At 50.2% G+C, this 23,412-nt stretch overlaps 6 protein-coding genes across 7 annotated transcripts; 3 read left to right on the top strand and 3 right to left on the bottom strand.

Moving 5' to 3' along the window:
- The first annotated feature begins 3,338 nt into the window (after nt 1-3,338).
- Nucleotides 3,339-14,603, top strand: LOC142900167 (potassium voltage-gated channel subfamily A member 1). Of its 2 annotated transcripts, none has more exons than XM_076044300.1 (2): nt 3,339-6,311; nt 13,302-14,603. In XM_076044300.1, exon 1 carries the CDS (start codon nt 3,838-3,840, stop codon nt 5,590-5,592), a length of 1,755 nt encoding a protein of 584 aa, XP_075900415.1. In that variant the 5' UTR covers nt 3,339-3,837; the 3' UTR covers nt 5,593-6,311; nt 13,302-14,603. The 2 variants fall into 2 exon arrangements, with proteins under 2 accessions (XP_075900415.1, XP_075900414.1); XM_076044299.1 differs by having other exon boundaries at nt 3,339-6,320.
- A 2,322-nt stretch (nt 14,604-16,925) lies between these two features.
- LOC142900089 (histone H2B 1/2-like) lies at nt 16,926-17,618 on the top strand. Its single transcript, XM_076044123.1, has one exon. The coding sequence runs from the start codon at nt 16,981-16,983 to the stop codon at nt 17,350-17,352; it is 372 nt and encodes a 123-aa protein (XP_075900238.1). The 5' UTR covers nt 16,926-16,980; the 3' UTR covers nt 17,353-17,618.
- Nucleotides 17,619-18,294: 676 nt separating this feature from the next.
- On the top strand, nt 18,295-18,893 carry LOC142900090 (histone H4). Its single transcript, XM_076044124.1, has one exon. It carries the CDS (start codon nt 18,357-18,359, stop codon nt 18,666-18,668), a length of 312 nt encoding a protein of 103 aa, XP_075900239.1. The 5' UTR covers nt 18,295-18,356; the 3' UTR covers nt 18,669-18,893.
- Nucleotides 18,894-19,315: 422 nt separating this feature from the next.
- Nucleotides 19,316-20,144, bottom strand: LOC142900088 (histone H3). The gene has a single exon (XM_076044122.1). It carries the CDS (start codon nt 19,891-19,893, stop codon nt 19,483-19,485), a length of 411 nt encoding a protein of 136 aa, XP_075900237.1. The 5' UTR covers nt 19,894-20,144; the 3' UTR covers nt 19,316-19,482.
- Nucleotides 20,145-21,111: 967 nt separating this feature from the next.
- On the bottom strand, nt 21,112-21,719 carry LOC142900029 (histone H4). Its single transcript, XM_076044046.1, has one exon. The coding sequence runs from the start codon at nt 21,654-21,656 to the stop codon at nt 21,345-21,347; it is 312 nt and encodes a 103-aa protein (XP_075900161.1). The 5' UTR covers nt 21,657-21,719; the 3' UTR covers nt 21,112-21,344.
- Nucleotides 21,720-21,838: 119 nt separating this feature from the next.
- On the bottom strand, nt 21,839-23,231 carry LOC142900027 (histone H2A type 1-C-like). The gene has a single exon (XM_076044043.1). The coding sequence runs from the start codon at nt 22,977-22,979 to the stop codon at nt 22,596-22,598; it is 384 nt and encodes a 127-aa protein (XP_075900158.1). The 5' UTR covers nt 22,980-23,231; the 3' UTR covers nt 21,839-22,595.
- Nucleotides 23,232-23,412: the final 181 nt, after the last annotated feature.

The following is a 23,412-nucleotide window of genomic DNA, read 5'->3' as shown; positions in this document are numbered from 1 at the left end:
TGCAGCGCCTTTCGGCCCCTCGCCCCTCCACACACACACACACACACACACACACACACACACACACACACACACACACACACACACACACACACACAACTCAACTCTGCTGTTTCCTGCTACTGTACCCTCCCCACTCCCCATCATCCTCCCTCCACACACACTGAGATATCAGTGGCCCCACTAGGGAATTCCTCTTCTTCTTCCTTTTTGATGGCTCCACAGTGAGCAGGAAGCTACAGATAGCATCTGTTAGCTTAGCATAAGGCTGATGATTTGTTTTGCCTCTGTCTGTCTGCCTGAGACTCTCCTGCAGCAACCAGGTATTGCATCCACTGACATCACAGTGGAGGCAGAGCTAACTAACCATCATCATCATCATCATCATCATCATCGTCATCATCATCATCATCATCATCATCATCATCATCATCATCACCGCTATTAACCCCAGCATCATCACCATCTCTACCATCATCATCACCACCATCATCATGACCATCACCATTATCATCATCATCATCATCATCATCTCCACCATCATCAGCACCATCATCATTGCCATCTCCACCATCATCATCATCATCATCATCATCACCATCATCATCATCATAATCACCATTATCATCATCATCATCACCACCATCATCATCATCATCATCATCACCACCATTATCATCATCATCATCATCATCACCACCATTATCATCATCATCATCATCATCATCATCCTCATCATCACCATCTCCGCCATCCTCATCACCATCCTCATCATCACCATCTCCACCATCATCATCATCATCACCATCATCATCATCATCATCCTCAAGACAATCAGCAACTCTGACTTCTGAAATGAGACGGCTGGTTGTTAGTGGTTACCTGTTGTTATGGTTACCGCCTCCCTCTGTAACTGGGAAAAAGAGCTCAAGTACGCACACACGCACACACGCACACACACACACACACACACACACACACACAGAGAACTGCTGTTGATGCTGCTCCCACTTGATCAGCAGAGCAGGGAGATGATGGAGGAGTGCCAAGTGGGGGGTGGAGTGGGGGTCGGGGGTGGGGGGGTTGAATGGTAGCAGGAGGGGGACGTTGGAGGGGGTGAGAGATGGTGGTTGGGGGGAGGGGAGGGGAGGTTCAGTCAGCGTCCAGCAGTGGGGTCACATGGTTCCTGTCCTCACACCTGCTCACCATGAATCACTGCGGTCCACTCGCTCAGCCAGGAGCAGAGGAGGAGGAGCTGCTAGCCCTGCGCTAACATTAGCTTTTAGCTTGTGTAGCTTTAGCTCCTTTAGACCCCACTTCTGGCTATGGTGAAAGGGGGGCGTAGCCTGAGGCGGTTTGACCAGGTGTTGACGACACACACACACACACACACCGCCACAAAAAGGAAAAGGAGGAGAAATCTCGCCCTCTGCCGCTTCCCCTTCATTACCAAGAGTTCTCCGGCAACAGTGACGGCGGCGGTGGCGCAGCGCTCGTATCCAGTGCGTGAAATCGCTGCGTTGCCACTGGCCAGTCAGATGGATGTTTGTGACTTATTATTCATGGCTGCGCTCTGAGGACAGCGCGCTAATCCAGAGGGCGGGGAGATGCACATAGTTCTTATCATGATGAGGCGGCGGCGGTAGCATCAGATAAGGAGGAGCAGGAGGAGGAGGAGGAGGAAGAGGAGGAGGAGGAGGAGGATAAATATAGAGCCGGCGCTTTGTTTTTCTAATCCAGCCACAGGGCCAAGGAACTAACCTTTTAAATAGGTCACCTTCCCCGCTTTTAGAAAGAGCCGCGCTGCCCACTGGCCCCTGCTGCCTGCCTGTGTGTGTGTGTGTGTGTGTGTGTGTGTGTGTGTGCATGCGTGCGTGTGCATGTGCAATCAGGGTGTTTTTTTTGCATGACGGGACTGTGTTTCTGTGTGTTTCCAGGCTGAAACTCACTGAGTCTGTCTGAAAGGAACCTGCAGGGGGCGCCATGGCGAGGAACGAACTTGGAAGAAGTTCCAGCTCCGAGAGGTTCTGCTGTGGCTGCGGCTGCTGCTGATGCTGTTACTGCTGCTGCTGCTGCTGCTGCTGCTGCTGCTGCTGCTGCTGCTGCTGGTCTGACAGGAAGTGCCATGACAGGTGATCAGATGATCATGTGATCATGTGACGACGCTACTCATCGACTGACGCTGCAAAATTACACAAAATTGCATTAAAAACTAGAAAAACAAATGGGGGGTAAGCTTTCATTGGATATGACCTGGAATGGGGGCGGGGCTTAGATTACATTCTGCAATAAATTTAAAAAAGGTTTCAGTCAGTCGACTTATTCCAAACGAAGGTTTCCTGGTTTGGACTTCCTGATGCGTCTGAGGCCTCACTGTCTCATCTCCTCTCCTCGACAAAGACGCCATCATGTTGAGTGTTTGTGCAGCTTGATAAAGGCTCCATTATGTGCTGCTGCTGCTGCAGAGTGTGGCCCCGGGGCCCCGGGTCTGGGTTGGGTCCCGGGGCCACACTCTGCAGCAGTACATAGCATTCTGCACAAAGACCAACACCGAGCACACAAACTGAAAGAGACCAATGAAAAGAAGCAGCTCTTTGTGTTGCGTGTGTGTGTGTGTGTGTGTGTGTGTGTGTGTGTGTGTGTGCATTAAAGAAGCAGGTCAGGTGTTATATAACTTGAAAAGAGAAGACGAGTGGACGAGAAGATCCCCTCTGCCTGCCTGCCTGCCAGGCTGAAACAGGAAGTAGCTCCTGCAAACCAACCAATATCCAATAACAAGGTGTGTTTGAGCTCCACCTCCTCCTTGTGCAGGTGCAGGAGGGGGGAGAGGTAGAGGAGGAAGAGGAGGAGGAGGACTTCTTCCAACTGGAGTTTGACAACAAATTAATTCCAACAAAAGATAACAGAGAGAAAGCCAACAACAACAACAACAACAACAACAACAACAGGGCAAACTGGTCCTTTTTTTCTCACTCTCTCTTTTCTTCTTTTTTCCTTTTCTTTTTTCTTTCTTTTCTTTTGGCTTTCTTTCCGTTTTTCAATTTTTTCTTCTTTTTTTCTGTTTTTCTTTTGTTTTTTGCCTTTTTTTTCTTTTTTCTCTCTTTTTTTAAAAAGCTAATTTAAACCATCAGCTGACCTGGAGGGGGAGGAGTCTCAGCTCAGCTCAGCTTTGCTCACTGATATTTATGTGGGTTTTTTTTGTATATCATTGTGGCTTTATTTCATCAATACATATATATATATATATATATATATATATATATATATATATATATATATATATATATATATATATATATATATATATATATAAATATATATATATATATATCTTCAGGTAGTTTATATCTAATAAAAGACACCAAACGTCACTGCTGCCATGAGAGAGAGAGAGATAGAGGGAGAGAGGGAGAGAGCGAGTGAGTCAGTGAGAGGCGGGGATTGAGAGAGAGCAAGTGAGGTGGGGTGAGAGAGTGAGAGAGAGAGAGAGTGTGCGAGAGAGACAGGCAGTCAGACAGCGGAGGCAGCCCAGCGGTGAGGATCTCACTCTGCTCCGCTCGGATCTATCCAGCCCTCCGCTGCCTCTCCTCTGCCCTCCTCTCCCCGGCTCCAGCAGCAGCAGCAGCAGCAGCAGCAGCAGCAGCAGCACCTCCAGCCTCCATGACCGCGGCGGTGTCAGCAGTGGCAGCAGCAGCAGCAGCGGCGGCGGCAGCAGCAGTTGACGAGCGGCCGTGATCCGGCCATCTGCTGCGCGGGAGGCAAACACAGCGGAGGAGGAGATGCCGCGGATCAACAAGTCCCTCCTGATCTTCAGCAGAGACCGTTGATGGCGGCGGGATGGAGATAGCCTTGGTGAGCTTCGAGAACGGCGACGCCAAAGGAAGCGGAGGAGGTGGGGGTGGAGGAGGAGGAGGTGGAGGAGGAGATGTCGAGGAGAGCTGCCGGAACGCCCTGGACGTCCCTCAGCCAGCCTTTGTCCAGACTGGACTGGGGGAGGACTTTGGCAAGGAGCTGAACACCCGGGGGAGTCCGCAGCAGCAGCAGCAGCAGCAGCAGCATCAGCCGTATCTCCTCCACAGCGGCTGGAAGATCAACGACATGAACAGCACCTTTGGCTGTGGCGAGAACGCGGTGGAGGCACTGCTGCGCGCCGACCACAGCCCGCACCTGTTCGACGACGACCTGCTGGACGCCGACACTGACGCTGAGAGCAGCGAGCGGGTGCTCATCAACATCGCCGGGCTGCGCTACGAGACCCAGCTGGGAACCCTCAACCAGTTCCCCGACACCCTGCTGGGCGACCCGGCCAAGAGGATCAAGTACTTCGACCCGCTGAGGAATGAGTACTTCTTCGACCGGAACCGGCCCAGCTTCGACGGCATCCTATACTTCTACCAGTCGGGCGGGAAGATCCGCCGGCCTGTCAATGTCTCCATCGATGTGTTTGCCGACGAGATCCGCTTCTATCAGCTGGGTGAGGAGGCCATGGAGAGGTTCCGTGAGGACGAGGGTTTCATCAAGGAGGAGGAGAAGCCGCTGCCGCAGAACGAGTTCCAAAAGCAGGTGTGGCTGATCTTCGAGTACCCGGAGAGCTCCAGCCCGGCCCGGGGTATTGCCATCGTGTCGGTCCTCGTCATCACCATCTCCATCATCACCTTCTGCCTGGAGACGCTGCCCGAGTTCCGGGATGAGCGGGAGCTGGCGGCCAGCAGCCGGCCGGACAACAGCACAGCACCGCGGCCCTCGCTAACCTTCAGCGACCCCTTCTTCATCATCGAGACCACTTGCGTCATCTGGTTCACCTTCGAGCTCTTTGTGCGCTTCTTCGCCTGCCCCAGCAAGTCTGAGTTCTCCAAGACCGTCATGAACATCATCGACATCATGTCCATCATGCCTTACTTCATCACCGTGGGCACTGAGCTGGTGGAGCAGCAGGATGAGGAGCACCAGAACGGCCAGCAGGCCATGTCCCTGGCCATCCTCAGGGTCATCCGGCTGGTCCGGGTCTTCCGGATCTTCAAGCTCTCCAGACACTCCAAGGGGTTGCAGATCCTAGGCCAGACTCTCAAGGCCAGCATGCGGGAACTGGGCCTGCTCATCTTCTTCCTCTTCATCGGTGTCATCCTCTTCTCCAGCGCCGTCTACTTCGCCGAGGCCGACGAGCCTGAGTCCCACTTCTCCAGCATCCCAGACGCCTTCTGGTGGGCCGTGGTCACCATGACCACAGTGGGCTATGGCGACATGCGGCCCGTGACGGTGGGCGGCAAGATCGTGGGCTCGCTGTGCGCCATTGCCGGCGTGCTGACCATCGCGCTGCCCGTGCCCGTCATCGTCTCCAACTTCAACTACTTCTACCACCGAGAGACGGATCAGGACCAGTCCTCGCTAAAGGACGAGCCCCACAGCGGCAGGAACAGCCCCGAGCTCAAGCGTAAGGGCAGCAAGTCGTCGGCTAAGTCCCAGGACGGCGAGGACACCGAGGGCGGTGGCGGCACGTCGGTGGAGAAGGCCAACCTCAAGGCCAACAGCAGCCTGGACTTCAAGAGGTCGCTGTACGCCTTCTGCCTGGACACGCGAGAGACGGACCTGTAGCCCCACAGCAGCCTGCACCAGCTCTGGAGGTGACGGAGGTGGAGGAGGACATAGGGAGGGGAGCGGAGAGCGGTGGAGGGTCCGGAGCGACAGGGGCAAAGAGAGCAAAAGCACATTTTTAGTCCATGTGACGCAGTGCGCAGAGAACAATCACTCAAGCTGGACTTGGAGTAGAGACTCACACGGTGGGAGGATTAAATCACCCTCTGTATTTACAGACCAGTAGAAGCCAGTGGAGGCCAGCAGAGACCAGGGGAGACCAGGGGAGAACAGGTGAGACCAGGTGAGAGTAGTACAGAAAAGGAAAGACCAGCAGAGATCAGTAGAGACCAAGAAAGAACAAACAGCAGAGACCAGTAGAGACCAGTCGACACCAGGAAAGACCAGCAGAGACCAGTAGAGAACAGCAGAGACCAATAGAGACCAGAAGAGATCCTCATCATCACTGTTCCATTTCCCCTCTGTCTGGTTGTTCTGTTTACACCACACACGCACACACACACACACACAGGTCTTTGAGACCTCCTCTCCCTCCTGCTCCTCCTCCTCTACACTCTCAGAGGACCTATTCTATGACAGCAGCTTTGTTGAGTGACACTGAGCTTGAAGAAGGAAACCCTTTTTTTGCCCCCTGATGACGTCACAACCTGCGGGGGTCAGATGTCAGGGGTCAGTTGACGGGAGGAGAGGACCGCCAGGACAGAGCTCCGCCTCTCCAGGTGAGACAGGTGAGTCTCCTCCTGTAGCACCTCCCTGCCAGAGAGGCAGCAGGAGGTGGACAGTCTCCCCCTGCTGGTCAGCTGCAGTACTGCTCCTCCCGCTCCCCAGGCCTGGTCTCTGCTTACGAGGCGGTTGCTCTCCCAAGTGTTTTTTCTTTCTGTGCGGGTGCTGGAGGTGGTGCTGCAGCGGCCATCTTTGGCTTTTATTTTTTTTCTTGTGCGGCGTTGTTTTGCAAAATGCACGCAGCCTGCTGTTGCTCGTGGGCCAGCGTGGGGGCGCTGTGGCTGTGTTTGGAGTGCAAGGGTCGACTAGAAGGGAAATGTCATGTGGAGGAGAGAGTTTGAGACGGGACTGTGGGTTTATTATCATCATCATCATCATCATCTTTATCATCATACTCATCATCTTCATCATCATCTTCATCATCATCTTCATCATCCTCATCATCTTCTTCGTCATCATCTTCTTCATCATCATCATCATCATCATCAACTTCATCATCATCATCATCACCACCATCATCTTCATCTTCTTCATCATCAGGATTTCTGATTCATGTTGATTTCCTTGCTGCCGGCGGCTCGGCACGGCTGACTGATGGATTAGTCAGAGTCGAGTGTCCCCGGAGCGGAGCGAGCAAGCAAGCGAGCGTTAATCTGCGACATGGTGGACTTGGTCACATGACCTCGGCGTGTCCCTGGCGCCCGTGGGAGTACCAGGGAGCGAAATGTAGCTACGACTTCCTGTTTGAGCAAAGGACGATCTGAAAATCTTTCAGAGCCGATTAAAGTGACACCCGCCTGTGTGTGTGTGTGTGTGTGTGTGTGTGTGTGTGTGTGTGTGTGTGTGTGTTTGGTTGGGCTCAGGACCTGGGAAGCTAAAGGAAGTTGTGCTTTTATTTTGAAACCGAAACCTCTTAGCGTGGATTTAGGAATTAGCCCTGTATTTGCAGTCTGGCTATAATAAAAACCTGCTTGCCGATGACCTCAGATTAGCTCCTCCTCCTGGGGCTCCTTGCCGACTCAATCCGGTTGGATTACGTAACTGGTGCATGTATTTTTTTTTGGGGGGGGGTACCGATTCGTATCATATTGTGACAATGTAATGTGGCCATAAGGACGTAGCGCCGCCTCCTCCCACGTAGCTCCGCCTCTTCCCACACATCTGGCTGTGCAGAAGGTGAGTGGGAGGGAGTGACTCTGGACCTCCACAGTCCGCCTCATCTGGCAGCAGCCAATCAGAGCAAGCAAGGATCAGGCTTTGTGTGTGTGTGTGTGTGTGTGTGTGTGTGTGTGTGTGTGTGTGTGTGTGTGTGTGTGTGTGTGTTGTTGCGAGAACAACATCCTGTTTTTTGCCGTTTCATCAGCTCTCAAACACCTCGTTAGCCGCCGTGCAGCAATTAGCCTGATGGCGGCGTTGACGCTCCAGTGGCTCCAGGGAAATGGCAAAGTGGTGCCAGCGTTGCAGATCCCAATTAGAGGGAAGCCGTCTGCTGCTGGCCAGCGGCGACGGTGAGCAGGCGGCGAGCGATGGGGCGAGGCCTCCATCCGAGAAACACGGGTTGGAGGGAAACGTGTTTTTCATCCTGCTGGAGGGGCCTATGACATAACTTCCCGTGCTACTGGAGGGAAGACAGGACTTCCTCTCTTCCCCCCAGCAGACATGAAGTGACAGGAAGTGATGTCACCACCTGCTCAGGCCTCGCCGGCAGAGTGATACGTAGAGAAAGTAGTCCCTCCCTCCTGCCAGTCAGCAGGTCACGACCTCTGTGGGAGACCAGTGTGAGCGTCACCTGGTGGATGCAGCGGCTCATCTCCAGGCTGCTCCTCCTCCTCTGCCACCCCACCATCCCTGACTTTGACCTTCACGCCATGACCTCCAAAAAAACTTGGAAAGAGATTAAGGATGAAAAGCAGCGCCGTGGCGGCAGCCGCTAATCCCAACGTCTCGCTAATCTGAGGGCCGCCGCTGCCACACGCACAAACCCAAAGACGTGAAGAAGAAGAAGAGGTCCTGACATGTGACGTGTCGTCATCTTCATCATCATCATCATCATCATCATCGTCGTCGTCGTCTTTCGCTTCTATTTCTGAGCCGCAGGAACGTGTTTAATCCTGAGGCGTGTAGCACTGCGTGTGACGGAGCAGCAGCAGCAGCCCTGCACGAAGTCACACAACTAATTACACACACATGCACGCATGCACGCACACACACACACACACACACACACACACACACACACACACCGCAGGCATGATTAGTTGTGTTAAAGCATGACAGTCAAATTTTGTCGTGAGCGTGCGACCGAGATGCTGAGTGACGGCGTGCTAGCGGATTAGCGTTAGCCGCTTGCTGCTGCTGTTTCTGCTGCTGCTGCTGCTGCTGTTACTGCTGCTGCTGCTGCTGCTGACTGCAGAGCGCCGCAAGCATCAGAGACGATGCGACGAGAACGTTACGCAACACACGCACAGGCGTGTGCACGTGCACAAGAGTGTGCACGTGGTGTCAGTCCTCAGCTGCAAGCCCAGAAAAAGTAGAGGAGGACTGGGAGGAAGTGGGACCCACGCTGACCTCTGACCTCACCTGCGTCCTGGTTCTTTGGCTCTGATGAGGAAATTCTGTGGAGGGACCAGACGGAGGTTCTTCACTGGTTCCACAGCTTGGGGGGCGGAGCCAAGGTGCCCAGAAACAGGAAGTAGTCACACTGCTGCTGCTGCCGCTGCTGCCAGCTTGTGGACAATGATTGAACGCTGAGGGCTGTGACCAGCTGGCTCCGCTGGTGGAGGCTGAGGTTGGTTTGAAGGTGGTGGTTGGAGAAATGAGCAGATGAATTGTTAGGGTTGGGGTTAGGCTGAAGACTGGAGGGAGAAATTAAGTCTTCCTGGTGAGGAAGGATGAAGGAAGGAAGGAAAGAAGGAACAATAGAAGGAGGGACGTAGGTAGGAAGGAAGGAAGATTAACAAAAAAAGGATGGAAGGATGAATGGATAGTAGGATAAATGAAGGAAGGGAGGAAAGAATGGAAGGAAGGATGAATGGAAGGACGAAGAAAGGAAGGAGGGAAGGAAGTATTGCTTGGACGAAGGAAGGGAGGGAAGCTGGAAGAATAAAGGAAGGAATGATGAATGTAGGCAGGAAAAATGGAAGGACGGAAGTAAGGAACAAAATATGGAAGGATAAATGAAGGAAGGGAGGGAGGAAGGAAGGTAGGCTGGTAGGATAAAAGAAGGAATGATGAATGGGAGGAAGGAAGGAAGGGAGGCTGGTAGGATAAAGGAAGGAATGATGAATGGGAGGAAGGAAGGAAGGGAGGCTGGTAGGATAAAGGAAGGAATGATGAATAGGAAGAAGAAAGGGTGGACGAGGGTGGCGAGGAGGGACGTAAGTACGGAACAAAAGATGGAAGTACAAAGGAAGGGAGCGAGGGACGAAGGGAGACTCGAAGGATAAAGCAAGGATGGAAGGAACAATAGATGGAAGGATAAGATCAGGAAGGATGGGAGGAAGGATGGTGATGGTGTGACTGGGTGGAGAAGGTGTGTGAGGGTCCACACTGCTCCTCACTGTGGTGGTGGTGAAGTGCTGAAGCTCAGAGTGAAGCAGAGATCCGAGTCGTTATCTAACCGCACACTTTCCACATGAGCGGCCGCAGCTCCGCTTCCGCATCAGCAGCTCATCAGCAGCGCGGCCTCGCCGCCGCCACGCTGCCTCCCTCCGCCGCCACCGCACCTACAGCCGGGGGTGGGGAGGGGTTGGGGGCGGGAGGAGGACACCTCAGGGCGCTGCCGCCCCCAGGAGGTCACATGTTCAACCTACAAAACATCACCTCGTGTGTGCTGCGGCTTATATAACTCAACATATAGGCATGACTGCACAACACTGCCATTCAGCCAGCTCGCAACTGTTAGCTGTTAGTTGACCTCTGGCACACCTGCTCCTTAGCCCCGCCCCCTCCACCTGCCCATCATCCGGCCAGCAGCGCTGACTGAACACCTGAATCCCGTCGGATCATCGATCAGCAGCAACAAAACTGTGAAATCCTGAGAGCAGATCATCAATAATCTGATGCTGCAGAGCTGTCAGTCAGTGTGTGTGCGTGTGTGTGTGTGTGTGTGTGTTTGTGTGTGTGTGTGTGTGTGTGTGTGTGTAATCCACAAGCAGTCATGTGACCGTCAGCGCTGACACACATCTGTGAGCGCTTTGCTGGAGGCTTTATTGAAGAGCTCCTCGCTGATGAAGGCTCACCCACAAAATTCAATCAAAGCAGCTCCACTGTGATTGGCTCCAGCACATGACCCCCCCTCCCTTTCCTCCTCTCCCCGCGAGTGTGTGTGTGTTTGTGTGTGTGTGTGTGAGAGAGAGAGAGAGAGAGAGCAGCTCCACTCTCCTCCAAAAAAGATGGTTTGAGAGCAGGAAGTGCGGAGGATTGAAACTCATCCTCCAGAACTCCAAAGATGGCCACTGCCTTGGTCATGTGACAGCAGCAGGAAGTGCTGGTGCAGGTCCTCCCAGCCACTGAGGGGAACAGGTGTGTTGGGGAAGTTCTCCCAGGGCTGATTAGTCCTTGTCGGACCAGTGGGGGTGGAGCCAATCAATCAATCAATCAATCAATCAATCAATCAGTCAATCAATCAATCAATGTGCAGCTGCTTCAGAGGCGTCCTTCTCGCAGGTCCTGTGGTTGTTGTTGTTTTTTCTCCCTCTTCCTGTGTGAAACAGCAAGGCCTGGCGCTGCTGCATCACATCTTTTCCCAGAATTCCCTTCAACACTGCAAAACACTGGCAGATCGTCCCAGATTAAGTAGTTTGGGTGTGAAAACAGATTTGTATACGGTGGATTCCCATCTGAGTGGGCGTGTATGTTTGTGTGTGTGTGTGTGTGCATGTGTGTGTGTGTGAAAGAGAGAGAGAAAAACGTGTGCACATCCTTTTAAAACTGCAGTGGTATTTGTGTCACGGTTGCAAAAACACTTTGGCTAAGTGGTGCAGCTGCGGCGGGCGCTTGATGGGGGCGCTCTGCCGGATTTGTCTGCCATTAATCCCATAATGCCGAGCGCTACGTGATCCAGCGGCCGGCGGTCCGCAGGGCCGGGGGGTCAGCGAGGGTCTCGGCTGGAAGAACAGATGTGACGGCGGCGACACCTTCGAGTCTGCTGGCGTCCCGACAGCATCTTCATCTTCATGGTCATCACCATCAGCACCTTCAGCAACAAGTAGCATCATCTTCTTCATCATCATCTTCTTCATCAGCTTCATCATCTTCATCATCAGCAGCAGCAGCAGCATCATCATCTTCATCATCATTTACATCATCACTCTGCTGTTCTCAGGCGTCATGCAGTGAGTCATCACACACACACACACACACACACACACACACACACACACACACACACACACAGAGTGACCTCTGCAGATGTTATTTTACATGGAGATGAAAACTGTGACATTTTGGATCTCCAGCATTCTGATCTCCCACTGGAGTTTCAGAGCCATGGATGTGTGTGTGTGTGTGTGTGTGTGTGTGTGTGTGTGTGTGTCTGTTTAAAGATAAACAAAGAAAGACCAAGGCAGAGCCTTGAGACTGGCTGGAGTGGAGAGACACTGCTGCAGCAGCACCACCGCCTGGTGGACAGTTGGGGAACTGCGTGTCAGTGATTCAAACTGGAGGAGGTGGATGCTGATGTGCTGCAGGTGCGGCCAGTCAGACGGAGAAACGGGAAGTGGCGCCACGTGTTTCAGAACCATGTGACTGGAGGGGCTGCAGCGTGTTGGGCGGAGTCAGCTGAGGGGCGGGGGGGACCTTCACCTCAGCTCCCCAGCAGGTGAGAGCTGAGCTTAAGAGAGGACCAATCAGATGCTGGCTGCTGTGATCACCAGCAGCAGCAGCAGCAGCAGCAGCAACAGCAGCAGAGGATAATCAATGATTCAACCATTGAGAAAAATCCCTGCTGAGAGGATTTAATCACGTTCTCTGAATGAGAAACAGGAAGTGAGCAGGAGGACTGACTCGTTTCATTCCCAGCGAGTCACTGAGTCACATTTAAGATTCAAGAGACTTCAACGTTCAGACGATCGGGTTCAAAGTTCAGTCAACAAACAGGTTTGGCTGCGCTCTGAATATCATCACTCTCACTCTCTCTCTGACACACACACACACACACGCCTGGAAAGGCTGTAGCTCCTTTTGGGTTAGTTAAGCTAAACTGGCTAAACTAGTGGAGGTGTTTGGTGAGCGTGAGCGCCACCTGCTGGCTGGCTGTGTATCCTGCTGCCTGCTGGATTTGGCTCTTGCGGTCGGCTGCATATGCTGCAGTGGATTACACTGATCCCGCCTAATGCCTGCGACCATGCAATCATTCATAACTACAGCGGCCGCCGAGGGCGCGGCCCGCGGTGCCCACGCCGCCGGCGCCATCTGCCGCTGCCGGCGGGATTAACTTCGAGGAAGACGGCTGGCTGCGAGTGTGTGTGTGTGTGTGTGTGTGTGTGTGTGTGTGTGTGTGTGTGTGTGTGTGTGTGTGGGGTGGGGGGCAGGAACATATATAGAGACTGAGCTGTAGGAGCCATACAGAAGTCCATCTGCTGTCACATGACAACTCATTAGAGCTCTGAACTAGTGAATCACACAGTGAATCACACAGTGAATCAGTTAAAGGAACATCAGTGGAGATTCCCCTGCTGATCTCTAGGGGGCAGCATTGCTGGCCACTCAATAGCACGCTGAAGCTGGGGGGGGGAGTTCCCCCCCAATCCAGACAGAAACTGGGGGGCGTGGCCACACCCTGAGACACCCTCTGATTGGCTGAGAGGGAATCTCTCTCTCTCTTTCACACACACACACACACACGCAGGTGATTTGAATGGCGTCGTTTAATGAAGAGAAGAAAGAAGCTGCGCTCAAGTTTTCAGCGTTGATGGCATTCGACTTTGTTTCCCCAATCGCACGACGCTCAATCAATGCTTGTTTGTGTTTGTGTCTCCACACAGGCAGCAGAGGCTCTGGCCCCCTTGCTCCTCCTCCAATCAGGAGAGTCCGTCTGTCTGTCCGTCCAGAGAAGCCCCGCCCCCTCCTGGAACTCTGTGCCTTCGACCAGGACTCGGCGGTGACTCTCCTCCTGGTGTTAGTTGCTCAGACCTGCTGTGGAGGAGCTCTCAGTGTCAGCAGGAGGAAGCACTTCTCTCCTCCTGGCCCTGCTCCTGCTCCACCTCCTCCTCTTCCTCCTCCTCCTCCTCCTGTTCCTGCTGGTCCATCACCTCCATCAGAAGGACCCTCGCTGTGCAATACCTCTCCACTTCCTGTGACCTGGTGCTGCTGCTGCTGCTGCTGCTGTGGACAGAAGGATTTTTGGTTTTATTTTTCTAAGGACAATTTTTTTTTCCTGATTTATATTTTTCTAAAACTTTTCCACTGAGGCGGTCAAAAAAAAAAAAAAAAAGATCGTCCGATGATGTTGCGAAGACGGAGACGATTCGTTTGATTTGTCTCAGTTCAGACTTCCTGCGTTGACACGAAGCCATAAACGTCTCAGAAGACAATGAGTTGCAACCAGCAAGGTGCATTCAGGGACTGATGCATTTAGGGACTGATGCATTTTAGGTTAAGATGCGTTCAGGGACTGATGCATTCAGGGTCTGGTCTGTTCAGGGTCTGATGAATTCAGGGCCTGATGCTCTCAGGATCTGATGCGTTCAGGGACTGATGCAGTCAGGGTCCAGTGCATTCAGGGACTGATACATTCGGGGGTCTGATGCGTTCAGGGTCTGGCCCTCGCGGCCCCGTCCCGGCTGTTGGATCTATTTTTTCGACTGATGTCTTTGTGAGTTCAGGGTTGAAACTGACGTGTTTTATGATTATTATCGACCTTTGTGTGGCCTGTTCTTCTTGCTGTTTTTTTTTTTTTTTGTACTTCCTCCTACATATCAGTCAACCAACTGTAAGAGGCATGAATATTTTGTGTAGAGGACAAAACAAGGTGCGAGGTGTGAGTTTGAGCGAGTGGACGCGAGGATGATGTAAACTCTCCAGCCACAGCCGGGTGGTGGCAGTAGGTGTCGAGGGTCTGACGGAGGGTCTTCTTCTTCTCCTTCTTCTTCTTTTTCTGGTCACCACTTTGTAGATTCTGGCCAACATACAAAGTGTGACGTCAGGAAGCATCAGAGGGGAAACTGAGCCAGCCTGCAAACACAGGGCTAACACGGTGAGTCATCCAGCAGTGGGTTTGTCTCCGCCCTACTGGTCCAGGATGTTTCCTGATGCAGACTAGGGGCTTGTAAACAGCTTGAGTGTCAATTTTGGGCCAAAGCCTCCCTTTAAAACTGAACTGGATCTTTTCACAGACTTGCAGCAGATAGAGCCCACCTGCATTCCCTGACCTGCCACCTGGTGGCTGACTGCAGCATAGCTCACAACCTGCTGTTGCATTCGTTTTGCAGGACACAGACCGAAGAAACAAATCTTTTTTTTTTTTTTTTTTGCAATCCTTCGACTTTACTCCATAGATTCGTGATAAGAGTCTGACAGGGAAAGAAATCGGGCTTTTTGTTTTGCCTCCCGGCTGCTCTGAGAGTTTACATCACTTCCTGTTTTCACTCCCTCCATCCTGTTTCCGCAGTTGTGACATGTGACCCGCGTATCCTGAAGCTGCTACCCTGTAGAGTGACATCAGGCATGTCCAGCCTTACCCCCCCCCCACCCCCCAGAGGCCCCACCCGCGCCGACACACACACACACACACACACACACACACACACACACTTCTGTCAGGATGCATCTTTATTCCTGAAACTAGAAAAAGATGGCCGCCATGTGACCACGTGGTCCAGTGGCATCGTTGGGCGCCGATCTGCTGCTTTCGTACCTTCAGAATATTTTCTCGTCAAAGCTTTTGTACTTTTGAGGAGGTCCGACTTTAAGAAACGCAGCACTTTGAGCTGGAACGTCGTTTCTACAGTGTTTCTGTCAGTAATCTGTGTTGGTCAGGTGACTTTTTTTGCACTAAGCACAGGCACTGATTGGCTGCTAAACGAGCTAAATTGCGAAGAACAATATTTTCTGCAAACACTGGTGTTTTGTAACGTTTTAAATTGGCATTGTTGACTTGTGCTGATTTGTGGATTTACTACCTGTAGGTTGCCTTCTTTAACGCGGTTCAAGGAATAAAGTTGCAGCTTGTGAAATTTTATATATATGAAATATATTTTAATAGAGAACAATTTAATTGTATATTTATCACAGTCACACTTATGAACAGCTAAATTTCAAAGAACTCAACCAAGATTTGTGTCCATAGTTTTTAAGACAAACTGTGTCTCTTATTTAGTCATGACGTGTTTTTACTGGAAATGCTGTGTTATGTTTGAAAAACCTATTTATCGGCAAACAGTTGCAGCCAACAAGCACAATCGCCGTGAATTTCAAAGTCAGGTTTGTAGAAAATAAAAAAAACATACGTTTTGGTGTTCTGTCAGAAAACCAAGTGTTTGTCAGCGTCCAGTCAGTTCATCAGAATCAGAATCTCATCAATGCTGAGTTCGTTTCGCACCATTTCCACTTTCTGGCTGGAATTTTTTTTTTATTTTTTTTTTTTTGAAGTGTTGGTTGTTTGGTTAGATTAAAACACCTGGTTTGGACTGAACTACCAGGACTCCCTGCAGGAAACCCACTCTGTCCGTAGTTTAGCTGCTTTTCCTTCCGTTCACGTTGCTGCCTGTGAGCGTGAAGCCATCTGTCCGACTCCACCTCCACTGACTCCGTCCCCCCGCCCCGAGATACGCTGCCAAATTGGACTGAGAAAAAGCCAAACTTTATTGACTTTATTTCTGACGTTCTGTGTTTCAGTGGTTTAAGTGTTGCTCATGTTAGACCTCATCCTGTATAACGTTGCATTGTGTTTTTAACAGAGAGAATTCCTGTTTGTTTGTTCAATTGTTATATGCATATATGCAGAAGAATCATGAAATAAACTGAAACAAAGTCACCTGTGCTTGTTGCCTGGTCGCTCCAAAGAAAAAAGCTTAAAATAATTGTTTACTCTTTATGTTTTAAAGGTTAGGGTTTTCAACCTTTTTGAGCCGTGCACATTTTCCCCATGACACACCACTAACCGAAAATATTCTAAAATGACACTTTTTAGCCTAACAATCTCTTAATTTATTGATATTCACTCAGTGTGAAACCTGTTTAGATGCACACAAAGCTGATTTTGCTGTGAACTTTTAAACGCGTTCACAGCAACGTTTCCTCCACCTGCTGAACGTGTTTCTCTTCACGCGTCCACTCCACATGTCCAGTGTGAGCCACTAGGTGGCAGCGTTGCTCTCACCTTCCCTGCTTTCACAGCGTTGCGTCAGCCTCTATGGCGCGTTTTTCATAATTCAAATGCGAATTTAAAAGCGACTCTCGTGCCCCCACACAGGTCTTCCTCACCCTCAGACACTTTAATCGCGTGACAAATGGCTCATTCAACTGTTTTTCTAGCGGGCTGTGGGGCTCTGAAACGCCACGGAAGAGACTTCCGCATTTTTTTTCAAACGCGGGTGCGGTCCGACCAATAGAAGCAGCGCAACCGCGCAGGATATTTGCATATGTCTTGTATAAGAAGGAGACAGGCGCGGTGGGGCGTCATCGTCCGACTGAGAGACTTAATTCAATACCAAAAGCAGCATCATGCCTGAGCAGAAGCCCGTCGCCAAGAAAGGCGCCAAGAAATCCATCGCGAAGGCTGCTGGGAAGAAGGACAGGAAGAGGCGCAGGCCCCGCAGACAGACTTATGGCATCTACGTGTACAAGGTGCTGAAGCAGGTTCACCCTGACACTGGCATCTCCTCCAAGGCCATGAGCATCATGAACTCGTTCGTCAATGACATCTTCGAGCGCATTGGTGGCGAAGCGTCTCGTCTGGCTCACTACAACAAGAGGTCCACCATCACCTCCAGGGAGATCCAGACTGCTGTCCGCCTGCTGCTGCCTGGGGAGCTGGCCAAGCACGCTGTGTCTGAGGGCACCAAGGCTGTCACCAAGTACACCAGCTCCAAGTAGACTGACCACCTGTCTGGTCTGCACCCCAAACCAAAGGCTCTTCTCAGAGCCACCCACCTGTTTCAAAGAGTTGTCATCCCACTCAAATAGTGATTCTGGCTTTGTGGAGGAACTCAAACTACTGAGTGAGTGTGGAGGGGAACTGCAGCTGGAGTTTCTGCTGTAACTGGAACATTCCTCTGTGGCCTCACCCTGTTCCACCACTCACTTTTCATGCATGACATGGTTATGACATGCTGTATGTCAAGATACACCTGATACTGTAATTGTGCTTGTAGACCCTTATTTCAGTAATCTCCAAGTGTTTGCATGCACTCGTAATTGTGAAACAAAGATTAGTGAGTGTATTTACTTGGTTTTTATTTTTATATAGATATATATATATTTAATACAACAGTATAGGTTTAAGTTTATGTGCATTAAGATGAGATTTCTTTTATGAATCCCACAATGGGGAAATTCAGTTTTTGGCAGCAGCAGTATACACATACTTACACAGAGCACACATGTTGGACATAAAACCTGAGTAAAAATGTATGTGTAGATGGAGAAGACCATTGTTAAAACGCCTTATAAAAACTGAGTGAAATTTCGTTCTGCTTGCATGACAATAAAAGATTTTGAATCATGAAGCCAGTCAATGTGTTTGATCAGCACAACAGCATTTAGTGGAAGTCTTCCAGTTATAAACGGTGACATCCTGTTTTCAACCTTCTGTCCCTGGGCGTCATGTTGATGTTATGGTTTTCTTTTATGACGTAATAATAAGAATAAAATAATCAGTTACTATCATACGACAACTGTCGCATCGCTTTTAGACTTCACAGTTCTCTTCAAGTCGCTTTCTCTAACCCGGAAGTAGGAATGAGTGATTTTGAAATACGAAAAAAAAAAAAAAGTTCGACTCAACGAGGGTTCTCCCAGAGGTCCGCAGTATATGTTGAAGTAGCGCCGCCTCTGGCGTTTCGCTACCAGTTTCACTCGAAACAACAACTAGCAGCAACATGAGCGGAAGAGGAAAAGGCGGGAAGGGACTCGGCAAAGGGGGCGCTAAGCGCCACCGTAAAGTCCTTCGCGACAACATCCAGGGGATCACCAAGCCCGCCATCCGCCGTCTGGCTCGTCGTGGCGGAGTCAAGCGTATCTCCGGTCTCATCTATGAGGAGACCCGCGGGGTTCTCAAGGTCTTCCTGGAGAACGTCATCCGCGACGCTGTCACCTACACCGAGCACGCCAAGAGGAAGACTGTCACCGCCATGGACGTGGTCTACGCCCTCAAGAGACAGGGCCGCACTCTCTACGGGTTCGGAGGTTAAACGTATTCATCCAACACCAAATCAAAGGCTCTTTTAAGAGCCACCCAAATCATCTGCAGAGTGTTGCTGTCTGTCTCTATGCATGCAAACTATTAGTCTTAGTGCGATTGATGATGATAATGTGGCGGCTTTGAGAGCGTGAGTAAATCCCCTAAAATTCTCAAGTAAGACGGAGTGCGTTTCATTCTGTCATTTGTGTCTGGATAACCGATAACCTGCACTGAGCACTTCATCCCTGAGTGCCAGAGAGAAAAGGTGCAGATAAACTGGATGAACAGAATAATGAATACCATAACGCACACAAGATTGGCATTTGTTTTTTAAATGCCAAATTTGCCTAACTAAATTATATTTCTAGCTTAAGGCCGCTTTCTGTGTGTTTTGCAAATTCTTTATTTTGATGATCGTTGCTGTGTTCTTTCACTTGTACATTGTTGTATTAGGGTGAGTGTTTGTAAATGGTATATTATGTTGTTTTACAGTACTGTGTTCCATGCTGAATGTATAAATAATGCACAATATTTTTGATGTCATGACCATTAATTATTTTAGCACGTAATTTGGTCAAAATAAAAAGCAACAGAAAATCTTAGGAGCCAAAAGAGCTGGCTGTAAAGAGCCAGAATCCCATCACTAAACTGACTACTAAACTCTGCACTGTTTCCCCGTTGTGAGACAACTAATCACACCTTTTGTTACACAAATAAGACAAACGATTATGATGCTACACCTCGAGGAACATAGGTCATTGATGTTTTAGGTGGCTCTAAAAAGAGCCTTTAGTTTTGAGGGAGACCGGAGGGTCTCTGGAAGTTTAAGCCCTCTCTCCGCGGATGCGGCGGGCCAGCTGGATGTCTTTGGGCATGATGGTGACTCTCTTGGCGTGGATGGCGCACAGGTTGGTGTCCTCGAAGAGACCCACCAGGTAAGCCTCACTGGCCTCCTGCAGGGCCATGACGGCCGAGCTCTGGAAACGCAGGTCGGTCTTGAAGTCCTGGGCGATCTCTCGCACCAAGCGCTGGAAGGGCAGCTTGCGGATGAGCAGCTCGGTGGATTTCTGGTAGCGACGGATCTCCCTGAGAGCCACGGTGCCGGGCCTATAGCGGTGAGGCTTCTTCACTCCGCCGGTGGCCGGGGCGCTCTTGCGGGCAGCCTTGGTGGCCAGCTGCTTCCTGGGAGCTTTTCCTCCGGTGGATTTACGGGCGGTCTGCTTGGTTCTGGCCATATCTACAGATTTAGTTCTGTCGAAGCACGAATATCTCGCAGAGCTGAGCGGTGGAGTTTATATAGAGAGTATCGGAGCGGGAAACGGAGCGAGGCTGGCGCTGATTGGATCTATCTGTTCACGTGACTACGAAGACGTCTTCTTCTTGTCGTTTCCAGCAAACGAGATGCCTTGCGGCACATTGCTGCCTCCCACGGGTCAGACCTAGACTGTACGCAGTTCCATCTTTGCAAGTTTAATCCTACAGCAGCGATGCACTCAAGGACTGCTTTTACAGCCCTTGGTTGATTAAAAAAAAGGCGCCACAAAAAATAGAAAAAATGCAGTGTGAAGCTTTATTCAACTACAAAAACAGTAAACGTAGTAATAATGAACGGACATGTGTCTCCAAACGTCTGCAATTTAATATATTGTAGCGTCCCCTTCCGACACAGGCTCGGAGACGTTAATTTCGTGGCTTTTATTGTGTGAAATGGAACACAGGTTTCTGTAGGCTGAAAGCAACGGCAAAAAGGAAAACTCGCTTCTCTCACTCAATCACTGTCTCTGCTTTTTCTCGCAGCAAAGTACACCCAACACTTCCGCGCAGCTCCCGCCGACAACCCCCCCCCCCAACCAATCACAGAGTGCTGCATTCATGGAGCAATGGTTACCAGACGACTTATAACAGATACAGAACAACGTGGTGAAAACAACCACTTAACTGAGAATAAACAAACACAACAATAATTCACCGTACCGTTACAATATATTCTGGGCGAAACGGCTATATATTATTACTTAGTTGATGGAACTGAAATTAAGGAAGGCTGGCGAAGTAAAACTGATTGATTAACTGTCACAGTTCTGTGGACAAGCAGGACATTAACAATTTAAAAAATGCCTTTGATGATAACAGTAACGATACTTTATTAATTCCAAACCAGGGGAAGGTTTCTTTCTTACGTTTCAGCAGGAGCAGTACAGTAGAGTAGAAAAAAGAATATATATCATAGAAAGCTACTGAATTAATTAACATTAATCGTGTTCACGTCAACACAAATACGCTTTTATAGAAAGTTGAGACGACTCTACTGCCGTTAAAAATTCAAAAATGACCCGCACCCAGACCTCACTGGCTGACAGAACCTGGCGGAAACCAACCCACACGTTGTGCGTAACAACGGCAGTGGCTTCTGGCGAAGTTGTCCGGTTTGGAAAAGACAGTTATTCGCGTAGTAGTTTTGGAATGGTGCCGTTTATTAAAGCAATAAGGCCAAAGAATGTTGGTAGTGGAACAACTGTGACTATGCCTGTGCCTTATGATCCCATTCAAGAGCAAGTAGCTCGAGCTGCACTGTAATACATGTAGATTAAAACGAGAAGGAAGTTGCTTTCAGTTGAGATGTGGAGGCTCTGAACAGAGCCGTTGTGTTGAATGTTGTTGAGTAGTGTAGTTTTGGACAGGTGGCTTAACCTCCGAACCCGTAGAGAGTGCGGCCCTGTCTCTTGAGGGCGTAGACCACGTCCATGGCGGTGACAGTCTTCCTCTTGGCGTGCTCGGTGTAGGTGACAGCGTCGCGGATGACGTTCTCCAGGAAGACCTTGAGAACCCCGCGGGTCTCCTCATAGATGAGACCGGAGATACGCTTGACTCCGCCACGACGAGCCAGACGGCGGATGGCGGGCTTGGTGATCCCCTGGATGTTGTCGCGAAGGACTTTACGGTGGCGCTTAGCGCCCCCTTTGCCGAGTCCCTTCCCGCCTTTTCCTCTTCCGCTCATGTTGCTGCTAGTTGTTGTTTCGAGTGAAACTGGTAGCGAAACGCCAGAGGCGGCGCTACTTCAACATATACTGCGGACCTCTGGGAGAACCCTCGTTGAGTCGAACTTTTTTTTTTTTTTCGTATTTCAAAATCACTCATTCCTACTTCCGGGTTAGAGAAAGCGACTTGAAGAGAACTGTGAAGTCTAAAAGCGATGCGACAGTTGTCGTATGATAGTAACTGATTATTTTATTCTTATTATTACGTCATAAAAGAAAACCATAACATCAACATGACGCCCAGGGACAGAAGGTTGAAAACAGGATGTCACCGTTTATAACTGGAAGACTTCCACTAAATGCTGTTGTGCTGATCAAACACATTGACTGGCTTCAAGATTCAAGATCTTTTCTTGACATGCAAAGCAGAACGACATTTGGGAGTGTCTTGGCTTTTACACAGAAAGGGAAGAACGGAAGATACACAAGTGTTTGTTTTTAATTGAAATATACAGCACAAATGTTTCATAAAGCTGTAGAATACAAATACTGCAATTCCGATTGATGGGTTTGAAGTGGCGTAAAGACATCAGGTGGTGGGCAGCTGTTTAGTCTTGGATATATAAACAACTTTCATCCAATGCAGATATAGAAACTTGATTGTTATTATTCTATAACTGTAATCAAATGTCACCCATCGTAAACTGAGGCCTACGCAAGTGTGCAGGTGTGAAACAGAACCATCAAACCACGTCAAGCATCTTGTCAACAACAGGGTGAGTAGTGTGAGCTCCTCCATGTTCTCGCCTCAAACTGTGTGTGTTGTACAACTGTGTTTAGATTATGTCTTATAATAGTCAAGTGTATTGAGTTCAGGAACAACTCTCAACTGTGAAGTGGGTGGTTCTGAAAAGAACCTTTGGGTTTGGGTTCAGTCGCACAGACTCGGGTCAGCTTGTTCACTTCTTAGCTGGTCTCTCAGTCTTCTTGGGCAAAAGAACGGCCTGGATGTTGGGCAGCACGCCGCCCTGGGCGATGGTCACTCTGCCCAGCAGCTTGTTGAGCTCCTCATCGTTGCGCACTGCCAGCTGCAAGTGACGCGGGATGATGCGGGTCTTCTTGTTGTCGCGGGCCGCGTTTCCGGCCAACTCCAGGATCTCGGCGGTCAGATATTCGAGCACCGCGGCCAGGTAGACCGGAGCTCCGGCGCCGACCCTCTGAGCATAGTTGCCCTTCCTGAGGAGCCTGTGGACGCGGCCCACGGGGAACTGCAGTCCGGCACGAGATGAACGGCTCTTGGCCTTTGCACGATTTTTGGCTCCCTTTCCGCTTCTTCCAGACATGTTTACAAATTTTGTTCGAGGATTTGATGCAGATACACCGCCGACCTTCGCAAATATACTCGCTCCCCGCTACTGCTTGCGCGTCGCCCATTGGACAGGCAGAGTGCGGCTGTAACTCTCCAATCAGAAGTGAGATAGTGGCACGTCGTTTCCCCGTGTGCTCCTCACAGTTATTTTCCAAAATAAAAGAGCGGAAGTCTACATGAACATATGCTTTTATTATTTAAAAGCATGTGTTCAATAAAATCTGAAGCCGTAACGTGAACGTTTCCCAAACGGGTGCCTTTGAGGCAACAGCAAAACATGACAACTCTGGGCAGATTGGATTTGGTCCGATCAAAAGAATAATCCAGAAAGTGTAAGAACAGCATTTGTTTTGTTTGGGTATTTCTCACTGTGATAGTCATAATTCCTGATTTCCAGTGACATGCTT

The sequence above is a fragment of the Nelusetta ayraudi genome, unplaced genomic scaffold, assembly GCF_046127955.1.
Source record: "Nelusetta ayraudi isolate G7.1 ecotype Tasmania unplaced genomic scaffold, CSIRO-AGI_Nayr_v1 ptg000079l, whole genome shotgun sequence".
NCBI lineage: Eukaryota > Metazoa > Chordata > Actinopteri > Tetraodontiformes > Monacanthidae > Nelusetta > Nelusetta ayraudi.
Note: the sequence above shows the minus strand (reverse complement) of the source record. Positions and strands in the feature narration are given on the sequence as shown.